This window comes from Selaginella moellendorffii, unplaced genomic scaffold, assembly GCF_000143415.4.
Source record: "Selaginella moellendorffii unplaced genomic scaffold, v1.0 SELMOscaffold_83, whole genome shotgun sequence".
Taxonomy (NCBI): domain Eukaryota; kingdom Viridiplantae; phylum Streptophyta; class Lycopodiopsida; order Selaginellales; family Selaginellaceae; genus Selaginella; species Selaginella moellendorffii.
Genome location: NW_003314344.1, coordinates 724781 through 737511, shown reverse-complemented (window position 1 = coordinate 737511; position 12731 = coordinate 724781). Strand labels below are relative to the sequence as shown.

The window sequence follows — 12731 nt, the reverse complement described above, 5'->3', positions numbered from 1 at the left end:
ATGGACGTGCCCGCGTTGATCATCGACGCGGCCGAGAACGAGGAAGAAGTGGCGGAGGAAGAGGCGGCGCCAGCCGAGGCGGCGCCGCCACCCGCGCAAGGAGTAGCCAAGAAGAAGCCGGCAGGGAAGAAGCCAAAGAAATCCAGCACCGCGGCCAAGCGGCGGCCCTCAAAAGACGATCAAGACGCCGCGGATCCATCGCTGGGGGTTTCCAAAGGTGGCAGGAGGATCAAGAAGAAGGAGGAGAGCTTCAAGAGCTACATCTACAAGGTTCTCAAGCAAGTCCATCCGGAGACGGGGATCTCGTCAAAGGCGATGAGGATCATGGACAATTTCATCTACGATGTGTTTGACAAGATCTCGGCCGAGGTCTCGGCGCTCGTCAAGCGCACGTCCAGGCATACCGTGGGAGCTACCGACGTCCAAACCGCGGTGAAACTACTCATCCCCGGTGAGCTCGCCAAGCACGCCGTTAGCGAGGGTACCAAGGCCGTGACCAAGTTCATAGCCCACTAGCATAGGCAATAGTATAGAAAACCCTAAAACTCACGAGATCCCTAGATTCCTTGGTCGATCCTTTGTTTGATCGCTTCCGGGTCATAGCCCTAGCTAGCGTAAGAGGATATGTTAACGCAAGCTTTATTCTTTTTCTCTGCTAAACGCAACCATGGAAGTTTCACTGCGACTGAAAGTGTAGACGTGGCCCGGGTAAATTCGTTCGTTTTTACCCGAAAAACCAAAAGAAAAAAAAAATGGAGGAGAGGAGCGTCAATGGCCGCCACCCTTTGCTGCTGTCCCTCCGTTTTTTGCCGATGTGACTCCAGAGCCGTTGGATCTTCCACGCTTGTTACTTGAGCACACTATACACACTACTGCTTTTTGTGGTATTTGGCTCTTCCATTTCTTAGGGCATTGATTTGCGCTATCGCCCGGATCCAATTTCGCGACTTCTCGGTGCGGATTCCTGGATTCTCCCTCCTCCGCGCCATCGCGCGCGCGTCTTCGGCCGGCTGGGCATCGATCGATCGGCGTCGCAAAAGCTTTTGCGAGCGCGAGGTTGTGGATCTTTCCTCTGGCAATTTGTGTGTTTTCTGGTTTCTCCCTGTGGGAATGCACGCGACGGGGCTTGGTGATGATGAATGCTGCTTGCGCTGCTGGATGTTAGTGGGAGATTAGGCAAGAGCTGGGGCTTATCCCCGGATTTGCAATGGGGGAATTCGCGCATTTGCAAACCCTAGGCTATGTCGTTATCTGCTTGATGCCTCGTGCCTGGCTTTCGCTGTGTTCTTCGCATTGTTTCCCCTCTTTCACCGTTTTTTTTTCTTTCTTGTTTTTCTCTTGGTCTCATTTGTTTCGATCGTTGATTTTGCAGGGCAAGGCGAGTGACTTGTGCTTGGAGGCTGCTCTAAGCTAGACTCATGAAGGTTGTCCATCGTTCTTTGGCTAGGGAATTCCGGTTGGTTTTTTATTCTCTCTAGGATGGTCTCGAAGTTCTTCTTACTTGCAAGTTGCAACTTTGTGTGTGTTTGTTTGTGAACGATGTGTGTTTGCTTTCATGGCATGGCTAGCTTTCATTTGCACAGAAGTGAATGTTTTGCTGCTCTCTTTGTTCTTGCAGTTCTTCTTAGGAGCGACTTAGCATCACAACGGGCACTGCGATTTGCAGTGCCCCATGGATACTGCAGCAACTGGACCAGTTTGGCAACCAACTTCTCTGTCGTTTATAGGAATCTCTGGAGAACAGCCTCATGGTGTTGCGGCACTCATGCAAACGTCGCAGCGCAACCAGCGCCTATGCTATGGGAGCTCGAGCTCTCATGGGGAATTCCCGCTCGCCACCAATCCATCCATTGTTTTGCACGTCCTCACCGAGTGCTGCCTTGATCCACAAGACCTGGCACGGCTTGAGGTAAGTTTTCCGAGTCTTCACTTTCACGTTTCTTACTGGCTGGCCCGGAGCTCACATGTTTTCTTCTTTTTTTTTTATTGTATCAGGCAACTTGCTCATTCTTTAGACACGCCGCCAACTTCACACCCGACGTCACGCTCTCCCTCTCGGAGCTCGCTGCATTGGACATGTGTAAGAGGCGGGCTATCTTCAGACCGATGACGAGCGAGGAGAGGGAGTCGCTCAAGGAGAGCTGTGGAGGGTCCTGGAAGCTGGTGCTGCGTTTTCTCAAAGCTGGCGAGCTTTGCTACAGGCGGGAGAAGATCCAGGCGATCGCGGGCCCTGGCCACAGTATCGTCGTCACCAAGACCGGTGCCGTCTACACCTTCGGCTCTAGCAGTTCTGGGCAGCTTGGACATGGGTCGCTTGACGAAGAGTGGCGTCCTCGTCTGCTCAGGTCTGACAAGAGGCAGAGGGAGAGAGCGTTTCTCAACGTTTTGATGTTTTGGCAGGTCCCTCCAAGGCGTGAGGATCATCCAAGCCACAGCAGGTGTAGGCCGGACGATGCTTATCAGTGACACTGGCCGGGTGTATGCGTTTGGGAAGGATTCGTTCGGGGATCCAGAGTATGGTGGCCCGGGCTCCAAGAACATCAACACGCCGCAGATAGTAGAGTCGTTGAACGGCATTTTTGTGGTACAAGCCGCTATAGGAAACTTCTTCACGGCCGTGTTATCTCGTGAAGGGCGAGTGTATACTTTCTCCTGGGGTGCGGATGCCAAGCTCGGGCACCAGACAGAGCCCGAGGATCAGAAACCGCAGTTGTTAAGGGGAGCGTTAGAGAATAAACCTGTCGTGCAAATTGCAGCAGGATATTGCTACCTCCTGGCTCTCACTTGTCAATCCACCGGGATGTAAGTCCTCTCATCTCTCCTTTTTCTTCTTCTTCTTCGAAAGTTCTTATAACTTTGCCTGGTTTTCATGCGCAGGGCGGTTTACTCCGTTGGCTGTGGACTCGGAGGAAAGCTGGGACACGGTACTCGATCCGACGAGAGATGGCCGAAGATGATAGAGCACTTCCAGCACCTTCGCTTGCAACCGATTGCGGTGGCTGCGGGGGCATGGCACGCAGCCGTGGTGTCCGAGGATGGCCGAGTGTGTACGTGGGGATGGGGCCGCTATGGCTGCCTAGGACACGGGAACGAGGACTGCGAGTTGCTGCCAAAGGTGGTGGAGTCTTTACAGGGAGTCAAGGCCGTGCACGTAGCTACCGGGGACTACACAACGTTCGTGGTGACTGACGCGGGAGAGGTCTTCTCATGCGGCTGTGGGGAGTCCTCGAGTCTCGGACATCTCAGTGGTGCTACCGAGGGCCAGGTTCGTGGTTTTTTCTTTTTGCACTCTTTTGCTTGGGTGTTTTACACATGCCGGGATGGTTTTGCAGGCTAATCGTCACGCGAACGTTCTCCGGCCGGAGCTCGTGTCGTCTCTTAAACAGAGAAACGAGAAGGTGTTGCAAATCAGCCTGACGAACTCGGTGACTTGGAACGCGCACACGTTCGCGCTCTGCGACTCGGGGCGATTGTTTGCGTTTGGAGCTGGGGACAAGGGGCAGCTTGGCACCGAGCTCCTGGACAACGAGAGCGAGAGAGGTACGCCAGAGCTCGTCGACATCGATCTCAGCTGATGGAAGCATCAAAGAAGAGAAAGTCTCCATCCAAAATTTCCACTTTCACTGTGTAGATTTGTTCATCCACCAGGGACATATTTGTACATAGATCAATCCAAAAAAAAAGAGAAAAACTTGTATAAACGTTTCCCGGGCCTATTTGAATTTGAAATTTCGAATATTCGGGATGATCTTCTCTATCGAGGCTCCAGATCAGTGAACGTCCGGGATTCTTCTTGTCTCTTGTTCTTGGGATCGCTGGCGGCGGAGTTTGACGATGACAAATAGAACCTTGGGTTCATAGCTCGGATGTCGAAAGTGGCAAAGAGCGGGACATTAACGTTGGAATGGCCGGAGAGCATCGCTATGACGTGAGACATGGAAGGCCTGTCCTGCGGGGATGCTTGAGTACACATGAGGGCGATGTGGATTGCTTGGACTAGCATTCTCGCTTGCTCGTTATTGCTAGAGCTTACAAGCTTGCGGTGTAGAAGATTTGGGAGCAGTCTATCGGAGTGGAGTTGACAAGCCTGCGGAAAGGGTTCGCTTGAGAACCTGTGATTCTTGAAGAAAGAAAAAGAGAGGAGCCATTAACATACCCATTCCAGAAGATATTGCTCCGGTTCCGGTAGACTCGCGTCCTTGTTCTTTCTCCCTGCTAGACGACTCCAAAGCTGAAAACATCGGCCTTTTCGCTCAAGTGCCCGTGAAAGGCATACTCTGGAGCCATGTATCCACTGGAAAGGAGCTTCATTTTAGTCTGCGATCACGAGTTTAACGCTAACGCTGAGGTGGTTACTTACTAGGTTCCTGCGACTTTTGTGGTGATGATCTCAGTCGCTTCGTCCTCTCCATACAGCCTTGCCAGCCCAAAGTCTGATATCTTGGCTTCGAATGTTTCGTCCAGAAGAATGTTGCTGGGCTTTATGTCCCGATGAACGATGCGAATTTGTGAATCCTCGTGAAGGTACGTGAGGCCCCGAGCTGTTCCAAGCAGTATATTGTACCGGGTATTCCATCCCAATCGAGGAGTTTCTTCCGCACTGATCAAATCATCTAGCCCACGCGGTGGAAGTTTAGATACGAACTACCAAATGCTCAACTTACCAAGCAAAGCCTTTTCAAGGCTGTTGTTCTTGAGAAACTCGTAAACCAGGAGCCTTTCACTGCCTTCGACACAGCACCCTAAGAGCCTGACGAGATTCCGGTGCTGTACGCTGCCAATAACTTTAACTTCGTTGAGAAACTGCTGCTCCCCTTGCTTGGAGGCCACCGAGAGCTTTTTGATAGCAATCTCGGTCCCATCACTAAAAGTTCCCTGTAGGAAAACCAAAGCTTTCAACTAACTGATCGATCAAATCCATAACCCACCCTCTCCAAGCTTGTGGTCGTCACTGAAACCCTCAGTAGCACGTCTCAGCAAATCGTACGAGAAAGTGACAGGGCCTCGATGCAATGTGACTTGGAGTTCATCCAATTCCTCTGACAAAAACCATACAAAAGGTGGCGAACAAAGCATATAGTCGACATACCAGGAGGTTTTGAAACGTTTTTGCTTCTTTTGGATATAAAAAATCCGATCACCAGGAGAAGCAATGCCAACACACCAGCGATTGGAATCCCAATTGCCAGTAGCAAAGTTTTCTTCGCTGTAGAAAAAACGTACAAAAGATAACATAACATGATCCATAACTTTGGAATTGGATGGGAGAGTCCCATTTCCTAGGACAGTGGCATTTTCGGGAATGCCCTGGAAGAATTTCGATCTCTGGAAGAAGAGCGTGCAGCTAGAATAGTAGCAAACCCCTCCGCCGCCGCCGCGGCAAGTGCTGGCAATCGCATTCTCCGCGGCGGCGAGGCAAGAGGCACAATCGGCAGCGCTTAAATCCGGAATGCACTGACCGAGAGCGTACGCAGGCACCGCCGATCCAATCCCCGCCACTGCCGCCACGAATTTCCTTGCCTTTCGAGGAACCTTAGCTTTAAGAAACTCTAGTGCGGTCCTAGAATTGGATTGGAAAATGGCCAAGGAAGAGGAAGGGATCGATGTTGAGCAATTGCCTTGGTTGGTGTCCTTGTCGAGAATGGAGGAGAAGAAGTGGTCCTCGTAGCGCAGGAAACAATTGCCGGGGTGGATCCTTCCTCCTTTGGTGGAGTTTCTCACGGTGGAATTGAGGATCTGGACGGCCAATCGCGCGCACGAGGAGCATTCCTGGGCAGAGATGTCGCCGCGGCATTGGATGAAACCGTAGACGGTGTCGCTCATACTGCCGGAGCTCGTGGATTTATATCCTCCAGCTGCAGGCCCTTGATCTTGGAGTGTGGCGAGCACCGTGAGGAGATTTCTTCCCATTTGGGCGCTAGTAATTTTGTAGGCGTCAGAGCACGAAGGCCTGGCAATATCTAGATCTGTGGTGGATTGGAAGCGAGGGCGAAAGCAGCGATGAAGATGGAGGCCACAAGAACAAGAGGGAGAGGATGATTCGCCATTGTTTGCCGAGAAGTAGGAAAGAATCAAGCTCCTCTTCTTATAAATGGATGGCCGCTAAGCTAAGAAGCTAGCTCCAAGGATGCTAGAGCGATTAAACTGGCATTTTTAGCAGCCAGTTTAGCAGTACAAAATAAACACTGGTCCGACATTTTGGGAGGCCCACGTTGATCTCGTGCAGCTCAGAGTCGTACGGATCAAAAGCTATTCGCTGGCTTATTTGAATTTGAGATCCAGAATATTCGGGTCGTATCCCCCCGAAAATTGCCTCCTGTTCTTGGGATCGGAGTTTAATGAGTACGTCCCTCCCTGTGAGTGGAATTCAATGCCCAGACGTCGAAAGTGGTGGAGAGTGGGACATTGACGTTGGAATGGCCGGAGAGCATTACTACTACATGAGACATCAAAGGCCTGTACTTGGGGGAAGCTTGAGTACACATGAGAGCGATGTGGATTGCCTGGACCAGCATTTTCTCTTCCTCGTTGCTGCTGGATCTTATGAGCTTGGGGTCTATAGAAGATTTGCGAGCAGTCCATCGGAATGGAGTTGCCAAGCCTCTGGAAAGAGAAAGAGTTGGCTTGAGAACTTTCGGAGGAATTCACATACCCATTCCAGAAGATATTGCTCGGGTCCAGGTAGCGTCACCCTATTCTTTCTTCCGAGGTTCCTGGGACTTTTGTGGTGATGATCTCCGTCACTTCGTCCTCTCCAATGCAGCCTTGCAAGCCCAAAGTCTGATATCTTGGCTTCGAATATCAGAATGTTGTTGGGCTTTATGTCCTGATGAACGATGCGAATTTCGTGAAGGTACGTGAGGCCACAAGGAGTGTATTGTATCAGGTAGTCAAGGACAACCGAGGAGTTTCTTCCTCACCGACCATCTCATCTGTCTCAACGCTAAAAGATAGGATGCAAACCACCTCCGGAATCTTGTCAGGCTAGTAAAAGGCTCCTAGTTTCTCAAGAAAGAGGCTTTTCTTGGTATGCACTTGACATCACAATGTGGTTCGACCACATGTCTCTCTGAATGTGCAGTTACCAAGGTACAACTACTTTATAACTATTTTGAATGAACACTTGTTTTGGATACTTGCCTCTTGAAGCCGAGTGTAACAGGTGAAGATGATGCACATCTAATTTGCTGGTGTGGTAAGGCCAGTGATGTGTTGCTGATGTACATTTGTTGACATGGTAGCACCAGTGACTGTCGCTGATGTGGACATCATATTTGCTGACATGGATGCACATCACAACTGCTGACCAGGACCAGTGACGTGTTGCTGACATAGATGCACATCAAAGTTGCTGACATGTATGAAAATGTCACATTGCACAGAAACTTGGCAAGAGTGTGCCATGTGTCAGGAGACATAGTGCTCATTGCCTCTATAAAACCCACTTTTTTTTTTTAGGTTCACATTTTTCAAACTTCCTGATGTGGCAGCTGATGTAACCCAGATCACAAGAACAAGTACCAACAATTTATATGTAGCAATCCAAAGGACTATTTATACTTTGATAGCAATCACTTCACTCGCGAATGTGATTTCGAGTATCGAAAATTACCTGTCGACCAGTCCTTACGGACACTCTACATTACTGCCACGACGGCAGGAGGTCGGTATTGCTGGACCCTTTATCAGTCTCTCTTATGCAAGTGTTAGTATGCATCTGTACTTGGCCGGATGAGCATAAAGACGGAATTTCTTTAGCCAAGCATATTTGGCTTGGCTTTTTAGTTCTCTTTTGCTCTATCTTGCACTGGCTTAACAAGAACCCTCGCATATTGAGATTAGTCCCTTAATATCGCTACCGTGTTTGCCAAACACCCTCGCTATCATGCCCTTTGTGTTAGTTTCATTTCAGTCCCAAATGCTATTTATGGAAAGTGTCTAGATCTGCTCATTTGGCATATCTACGAAATGTAGAGATTGGCCTGAACACAATGGTGTTCGTCCCATGTCCAAATTCACATTCTAGCGCCATTCTATATTTAATAAATTTCAAGCTTATCCTAGAGACTAACTCCTAATACTAAAGGAGGCTTGGGGTGAAAGCCCAAAGCCTGTGTTCCTCAAGGGGGCGGGGGGAGGAGGGGGGATTCTGGGGGGTTTCAAATGTATAGTAGGGATAGTGGGTAGGTTGGGCATGGCCAACCAGCCTGAGGTATAGTCTAGCTCCCGTTTGCGTGCCTGTCCTTGTTCTGCATTCAGCTTGGGTCTAAGCCTAAGTTCCATTCCATGTTAGCTGGTGGAATACCTATATCCTCACGTTAGGCCACAAGTATGCTGAAATAACGCCAAACTCCATTTGGCTTCATTTTGCATGCTGGTCCTAGCATTGGGATGTTAGATACTCTAGGACTATTCCAAGTTGCTCTGTGCCCCTATTCCTTCACTCCTTAGGGTATATGCTTGGGAGTTGCTCCGTGGTTCGGTTCCATCACTCTTTGGCTCCATACTTGGGAGTTTAGCACTGTTCCTTCGTTCAGTGGCCTGAAACTCGGGTTCCTCACCACTGTCCTTTGGACACGTGGCATATAACACGTGGCAAAAAAAGGTTTAAGTTCCACTTCGTGGTGTTATCCTAGAGTCCGAGAACTCCTTGGACTCCCCAGCTTCCCGGGAGTCCGAGAACTCTTGGGACTCCCACCACCAAATGGCAGGAGTCCAGGGAGTTTGAGGTGATGTTAGGGCTACTGCTGCCACCTAATCCAGTCAAACATACATGGCACACATACGTAACACACACCACGTTCCCCTATAATTGCACATCCGTGTGCAAACCTATGGCAGTTCCCTACTAATTCCCCATCCCCCCAGCTGCCTTTACTTGACCAGCGTCTTTATTATTTACTTGCTTGGTCCGCAGGCTGCACAAGTCTCCCCCATGTGGCAGGAGTCACTGAACCCTAAATTGGGTCAAACTCCGTTTGGTTAAATTCATCATTGTCATCAGGACTAGCGGCAGCTGGCGGCTTTTTGCCAGAAATCGCAAGTTCAGATGATCTAGCCTCACTGCTGGATTCACCCAGTCCACGGCCATCATCACAACACTCGGCTGGACAAGCGGATAATCCTTATCCAACCTTTTTCACGTCCAGCCCTCTTACTCAAGCACTAACCTCATCCTCACTTGGGTCCATCCACTGATCGACACCAAGCGTCCGATGGAGCTATCAAATACAAGCTATCACTTGCTCCCTCTATCTAACTTAGCCCTCTGATCCCAGCAGATCAGAACGGTAACTTGGAATTACCATGCTTACCAGTACTAAGGGAAAGTCATTCAGGTAACTCGGCTCATAGGGTCGCCACCCTAAGGCCTCTAGCCACTCTATGCCACCATGTCCATGACCATAATCCCGTTTCCCACCAAGTATCAACTCAGTCATCTGCACTCATATAACCTCATCTTGTCGCTCAATTCCGGTCTGTCCAGCTCTTTACAGACACCCAAGCCTACGATAACCACGGCGAGCGGGATACATAACCCCTGCTCCAGCCACTCTATCTCTGGTAAATTATCCAAGTACTGCCTTGAGCTCTGATAACCCCTTTGCTCAGCAGATGTCTCCACATATCTTATGGTTGTAGACTTCCGAGATCAGCCAGTTCCACCTCGCTGTCCTGCGAGTGGGGAAATCTTACCCCATGCAGTAACTGCTACCCGAAACATAACCAGCTCTGGTGGTGACCACAAGGCTTCCGCCAAGTGTGTCACCCACAAACTTAATCTTTCAGGGACTCAAGAGGCACGCTCACAACTTGAGCTCCTCTTCATGGTCCTTACTTTGCTTCTCCGGTTCAACATGCTCTCACATGTCTTTGCAAGTGCTGTTCCCATCAGCCATTCACAACTTGCCTAGGAGGTCCAAGACCTCCCATTCAAGAAGCACTCTTGTCTTTGGTACTTTTCACTCTCCAAGGTCACTCCTACAGGCAGCTAGTAATTTCCTAACCAAGCAGAGGAGAACTTCGTCCCCGCTATTTCTGTTAAGTCCAATTACTTTTTCACTTGGCCCTCTCCAAGTGACTATACACTCTCCGGTGAAAACCACCCAGCTGCCCCAGTGAGTTACATTTTCACTAGCGTACGGCTAGTTACTTACCCTCACAAATCACTGGTCCTTGTTATTTGAAGAACTCGGACAACTTAATATCCACGCCATCCATAGAGACAAGTTCTTACCAAACATGGGGTGGTTGCACTCCACCCACACTTTTCGAGCCTTACCGATTATGCCTGCATTTTCACACTTCCACAATTTGTGCATTGTGGAGCTCAGACACTTAGGGTCATCTGGTTCTCCCAGTGCCTTTACGTGCCTTCTCTTTGGATCTCCGAGCTCTCCCTATGGTAGTACTAGTTCTTACTCTGACACAGATTTCAGCAACTAGTTCTCCAGCTATTCTGGAAGAAAAACTCTTTGAAAACTCACTCCACAGATAAGTATTCCCACCGCTCAGCTTACAACTTCTTGCAGCCAGCAAGGAACCTGGATTTCCATATAGCTCACAGCCGCAACACACAGCACATAATTTTTTGAGTTGGGGCCCCATTTCCCAGCTCAAAAGAACTAAAGAAAAAAAAAATTCCTTGTCTTCGATACTACGTATCATGGAAATTGGGCCGCCAACTTATCTCTGATACTACGTGTGACACGGGTATCCTTCTTGGATACCAGATGCATCGCGGGCACCATCTCCGACACCACGAGGCCCATTAATACCAGCTGTGTCTCGTGTGCCAGATCTGGTAACCCTTATTACGGCTGTTGCGAATCCGAGCTCCAGCTTCCCTTTGGACGATCCATGTAAATCCCCAGCCTTGTGCACCCAAGGCCTAAGTCCTAAGTCAGGTGTCTGTACCCGAGCATAGTTTCGCCATCCCAAGTTCAGGTCCAAGGGGTGTCGCCCATGGGCGCCTCATTCAGTCAGCTGAAATTAGGCACTCCCTGAACTTCGGATACTTGGGACGAGATCCAACTTACGAGCTCAGTTTAACTGCGGTGCTGGCCTTTGGCGGAAATCACCCACCTGTCTTGGAGGAATCCACCAAAGGCCTTAGGCTCCAGCACCTCCCAACCATGAGCAACCAGAATTAACTCCCCACCGAGCGAGTTCAAAGTAGGAACCTTACCCGACAAGGTTTGTATCAGGCGTCCAGTCTCAGCGCATCTGACCACTTAGTTGCTATATCTGCCTGATGGCTAGAGCCAACAGTCGAGAACCAAGAGTTCCGCCCAGATTCACGGCGTAGCTTTGCCAACAGCTACGCCGACACCTTGGCCGCCTCTTGTCGACCAAGCATTCACTTGCCAAAGCCACTTCTCATGGCTTGCCTGACTCCCAGTCTTTCGCTCCTATGGAGCTCTAATTATCTCAGCCGGAGTCACTCCTCATGACTTGCCCGGCTCCGCCAGTCTTTCGCTCCTACAGAGGTTTTATTTCCGGAGCTGATTTCCTCAGCATGCCCGGCACTATCACGTGAACTTGAACTCAATGAAGAAATTCAAAACAAAGAACACCTGAACATTTCCAAGATTATTCCATGCAGCGGGATCATCTGGTTGACTCTGAAGAACAGCTATGTAGTCTTCCGTGGCTTCCTCAAACATGCGCAGACTTTCCAACGGTAATCTCCAGGAAAGTTTAATGTACAAGTTTCCTGGATCAATGGCTTCAGTGTGGTTATGGCTCCAGTTCTCCTATGCAATGTGGCAATTTCTCAGAGAGGCCAAGTTTTTCAGGATCCGCTCTAATTTACCACACCTTCAAGTGGCTAAGAGCATCGGAGGACATTACAATTCCGGATGGTTGCACCCTGCTGGCCGGTTTTACTACTGCACCAAGGTGACTTTTTGTGGTGTGTTTAAAGTCTGTTGCCTTGAACAGGCATGGGGGATGCCGAGCTTTGAAAGTACTCCTGACACGTCAGCGGGACTTTTCCGAAATTGCGAGGCAACCCTTGGACTTTTCGTCTCCGATTTCGTCCCCGTCCGCTCCTGACACGTCAGCACAAGTTGCGATTTCCGGCAGAAAGCCACCGCCACATCAGCATCTCTTGCGATTCCTGCCACATCACTGGCTCCTTACGAGTCCTGCCACGTCAGCGTCCTAAGTGCTTGTAGCAACCCGGGGTTGCCTTGCCAGATTCCTGCCATGCTCACACATCCGTGTGCCTTGCACTCCATTTTCTGGATGTCTTATCCACTCACAAATCCGAGACACATATCCGTAACACTTCCTGCCTCTAACTCGGTAACCTCCACCATTACTTGAATGTTTTGATGCGGACTTTTGTTCTTCAGTTTTCCATAGCCCCAGCTAGGCTTCTTTTCCCCCTCCCCGTTTTTGCTGCCCTTGATGGGCCGCCGCTCGGTCCCTTTCATGTGATCACCAGCATCGCCAAAGACTGAAACTCTGCAAGAGTTGTTAGGAGTTTATTCCCAGCTTGAAATACCGCCCTCGCGATGTCAGTGTCCAAACCCTTCTCATAAATCTGCATGGCCTCCCCGTCGCTCAGATCAGTCACCAAGAGTTGTTTCAGGGTGAAGGACTCCGTGTAGTCCTTCACCGAACCTCTGCTGTGGAAGGGCAGCCGATCGTTTAGGAGTCCCCACTTCGCCAGCATCAGGGATTCTAAATCTTTCCACTCCCTGATGTCGTCTTCCATCATGTGA

General features: G+C 49.9%; 3 protein-coding genes across 4 annotated transcripts; 2 read left to right on the top strand and 1 right to left on the bottom strand.

Annotated features, from left to right (window-relative positions):
* LOC9651805 (late histone H2B.L4) lies at positions 1-516 on the top strand. Its single transcript, XM_002987690.2, has one exon. The coding sequence runs from the start codon at positions 1-3 to the stop codon at positions 514-516; it is 516 nt and encodes a 171-aa protein (XP_002987736.2).
* A 386-nt stretch (positions 517-902) lies between these two features.
* On the top strand, positions 903-3701 carry LOC9630763 (E3 ubiquitin-protein ligase HERC2). Of its 2 annotated transcripts, none has more exons than XM_024661494.1 (7): positions 903-1056; positions 1373-1424; positions 1619-1909; positions 1996-2345; positions 2401-2802; positions 2878-3265; positions 3333-3701. In XM_024661494.1, the coding sequence occupies exons 3-7, from the start codon at positions 1673-1675 to the stop codon at positions 3573-3575; spliced, it is 1620 nt and encodes a 539-aa protein (XP_024517262.1). In that variant the 5' UTR covers positions 903-1056; positions 1373-1424; positions 1619-1672; the 3' UTR covers positions 3576-3701. The 2 variants fall into 2 exon arrangements, with proteins under 2 accessions (XP_024517262.1, XP_002987735.1); XM_002987689.2 differs by having other exon boundaries at positions 1373-1456.
* Positions 3702-4162: 461 nt separating this feature from the next.
* On the bottom strand, positions 4163-5910 carry LOC9630762 (cysteine-rich receptor-like protein kinase 19). The gene is made up of 4 exons (XM_024661528.1): positions 5224-5910; positions 4665-4875; positions 4361-4613; positions 4163-4294 (listed from the first exon to the last, which is right to left on the bottom strand). Exons 1-4 carry the CDS (start codon positions 5908-5910, stop codon positions 4216-4218), a joined length of 1230 nt encoding a protein of 409 aa, XP_024517296.1. The 3' UTR covers positions 4163-4215.
* Between the last annotated feature and the right edge of the window lie 6821 nt (positions 5911-12731).

What these genes read in the sequence shown, in the direction of transcription:
- LOC9630763 (XM_024661494.1), top strand. Translation starts at nt 1,673, where the DNA reads ATGGATACTGCAGCAACTGGACCAGTTTGGCAACCAACTTCTCTGTCG. An exon ending in TGGCGTCCTCGTCTGCTCAG is followed by an intron (nt 2,346 to 2,400) that starts GTCTGACAAGAG and finishes ATGTTTTGGCAG; the next exon opens with GTCCCTCCAAGGCGTGAGGA. An exon ending in ACTTGTCAATCCACCGGGAT is followed by an intron (nt 2,803 to 2,877) that starts GTAAGTCCTCTC and finishes TTTCATGCGCAG; the next exon opens with GGCGGTTTACTCCGTTGGCT.
- LOC9630762 (XM_024661528.1), bottom strand. Translation starts at nt 5,910, where the DNA reads ATGGGAAGAAATCTCCTCACGGTGCTCGCCACACTCCAAGATCAAGGG. An exon ending in ATCATGTTATGTTATCTTTT is followed by an intron (nt 4,876 to 5,223) that starts GTACGTTTTTTC and finishes GTTTTCCTACAG; the next exon opens with GGAACTTTTAGTGATGGGAC. An exon ending in ACAAAAGTCGCAGGAACCTA is followed by an intron (nt 4,295 to 4,360) that starts GTAAGTAACCAC and finishes GCTCCTTTCCAG; the next exon opens with TGGATACATGGCTCCAGAGT.
- LOC9651805 (XM_002987690.2), top strand. Translation starts at nt 1, where the DNA reads ATGGACGTGCCCGCGTTGATCATCGACGCGGCCGAGAACGAGGAAGAA.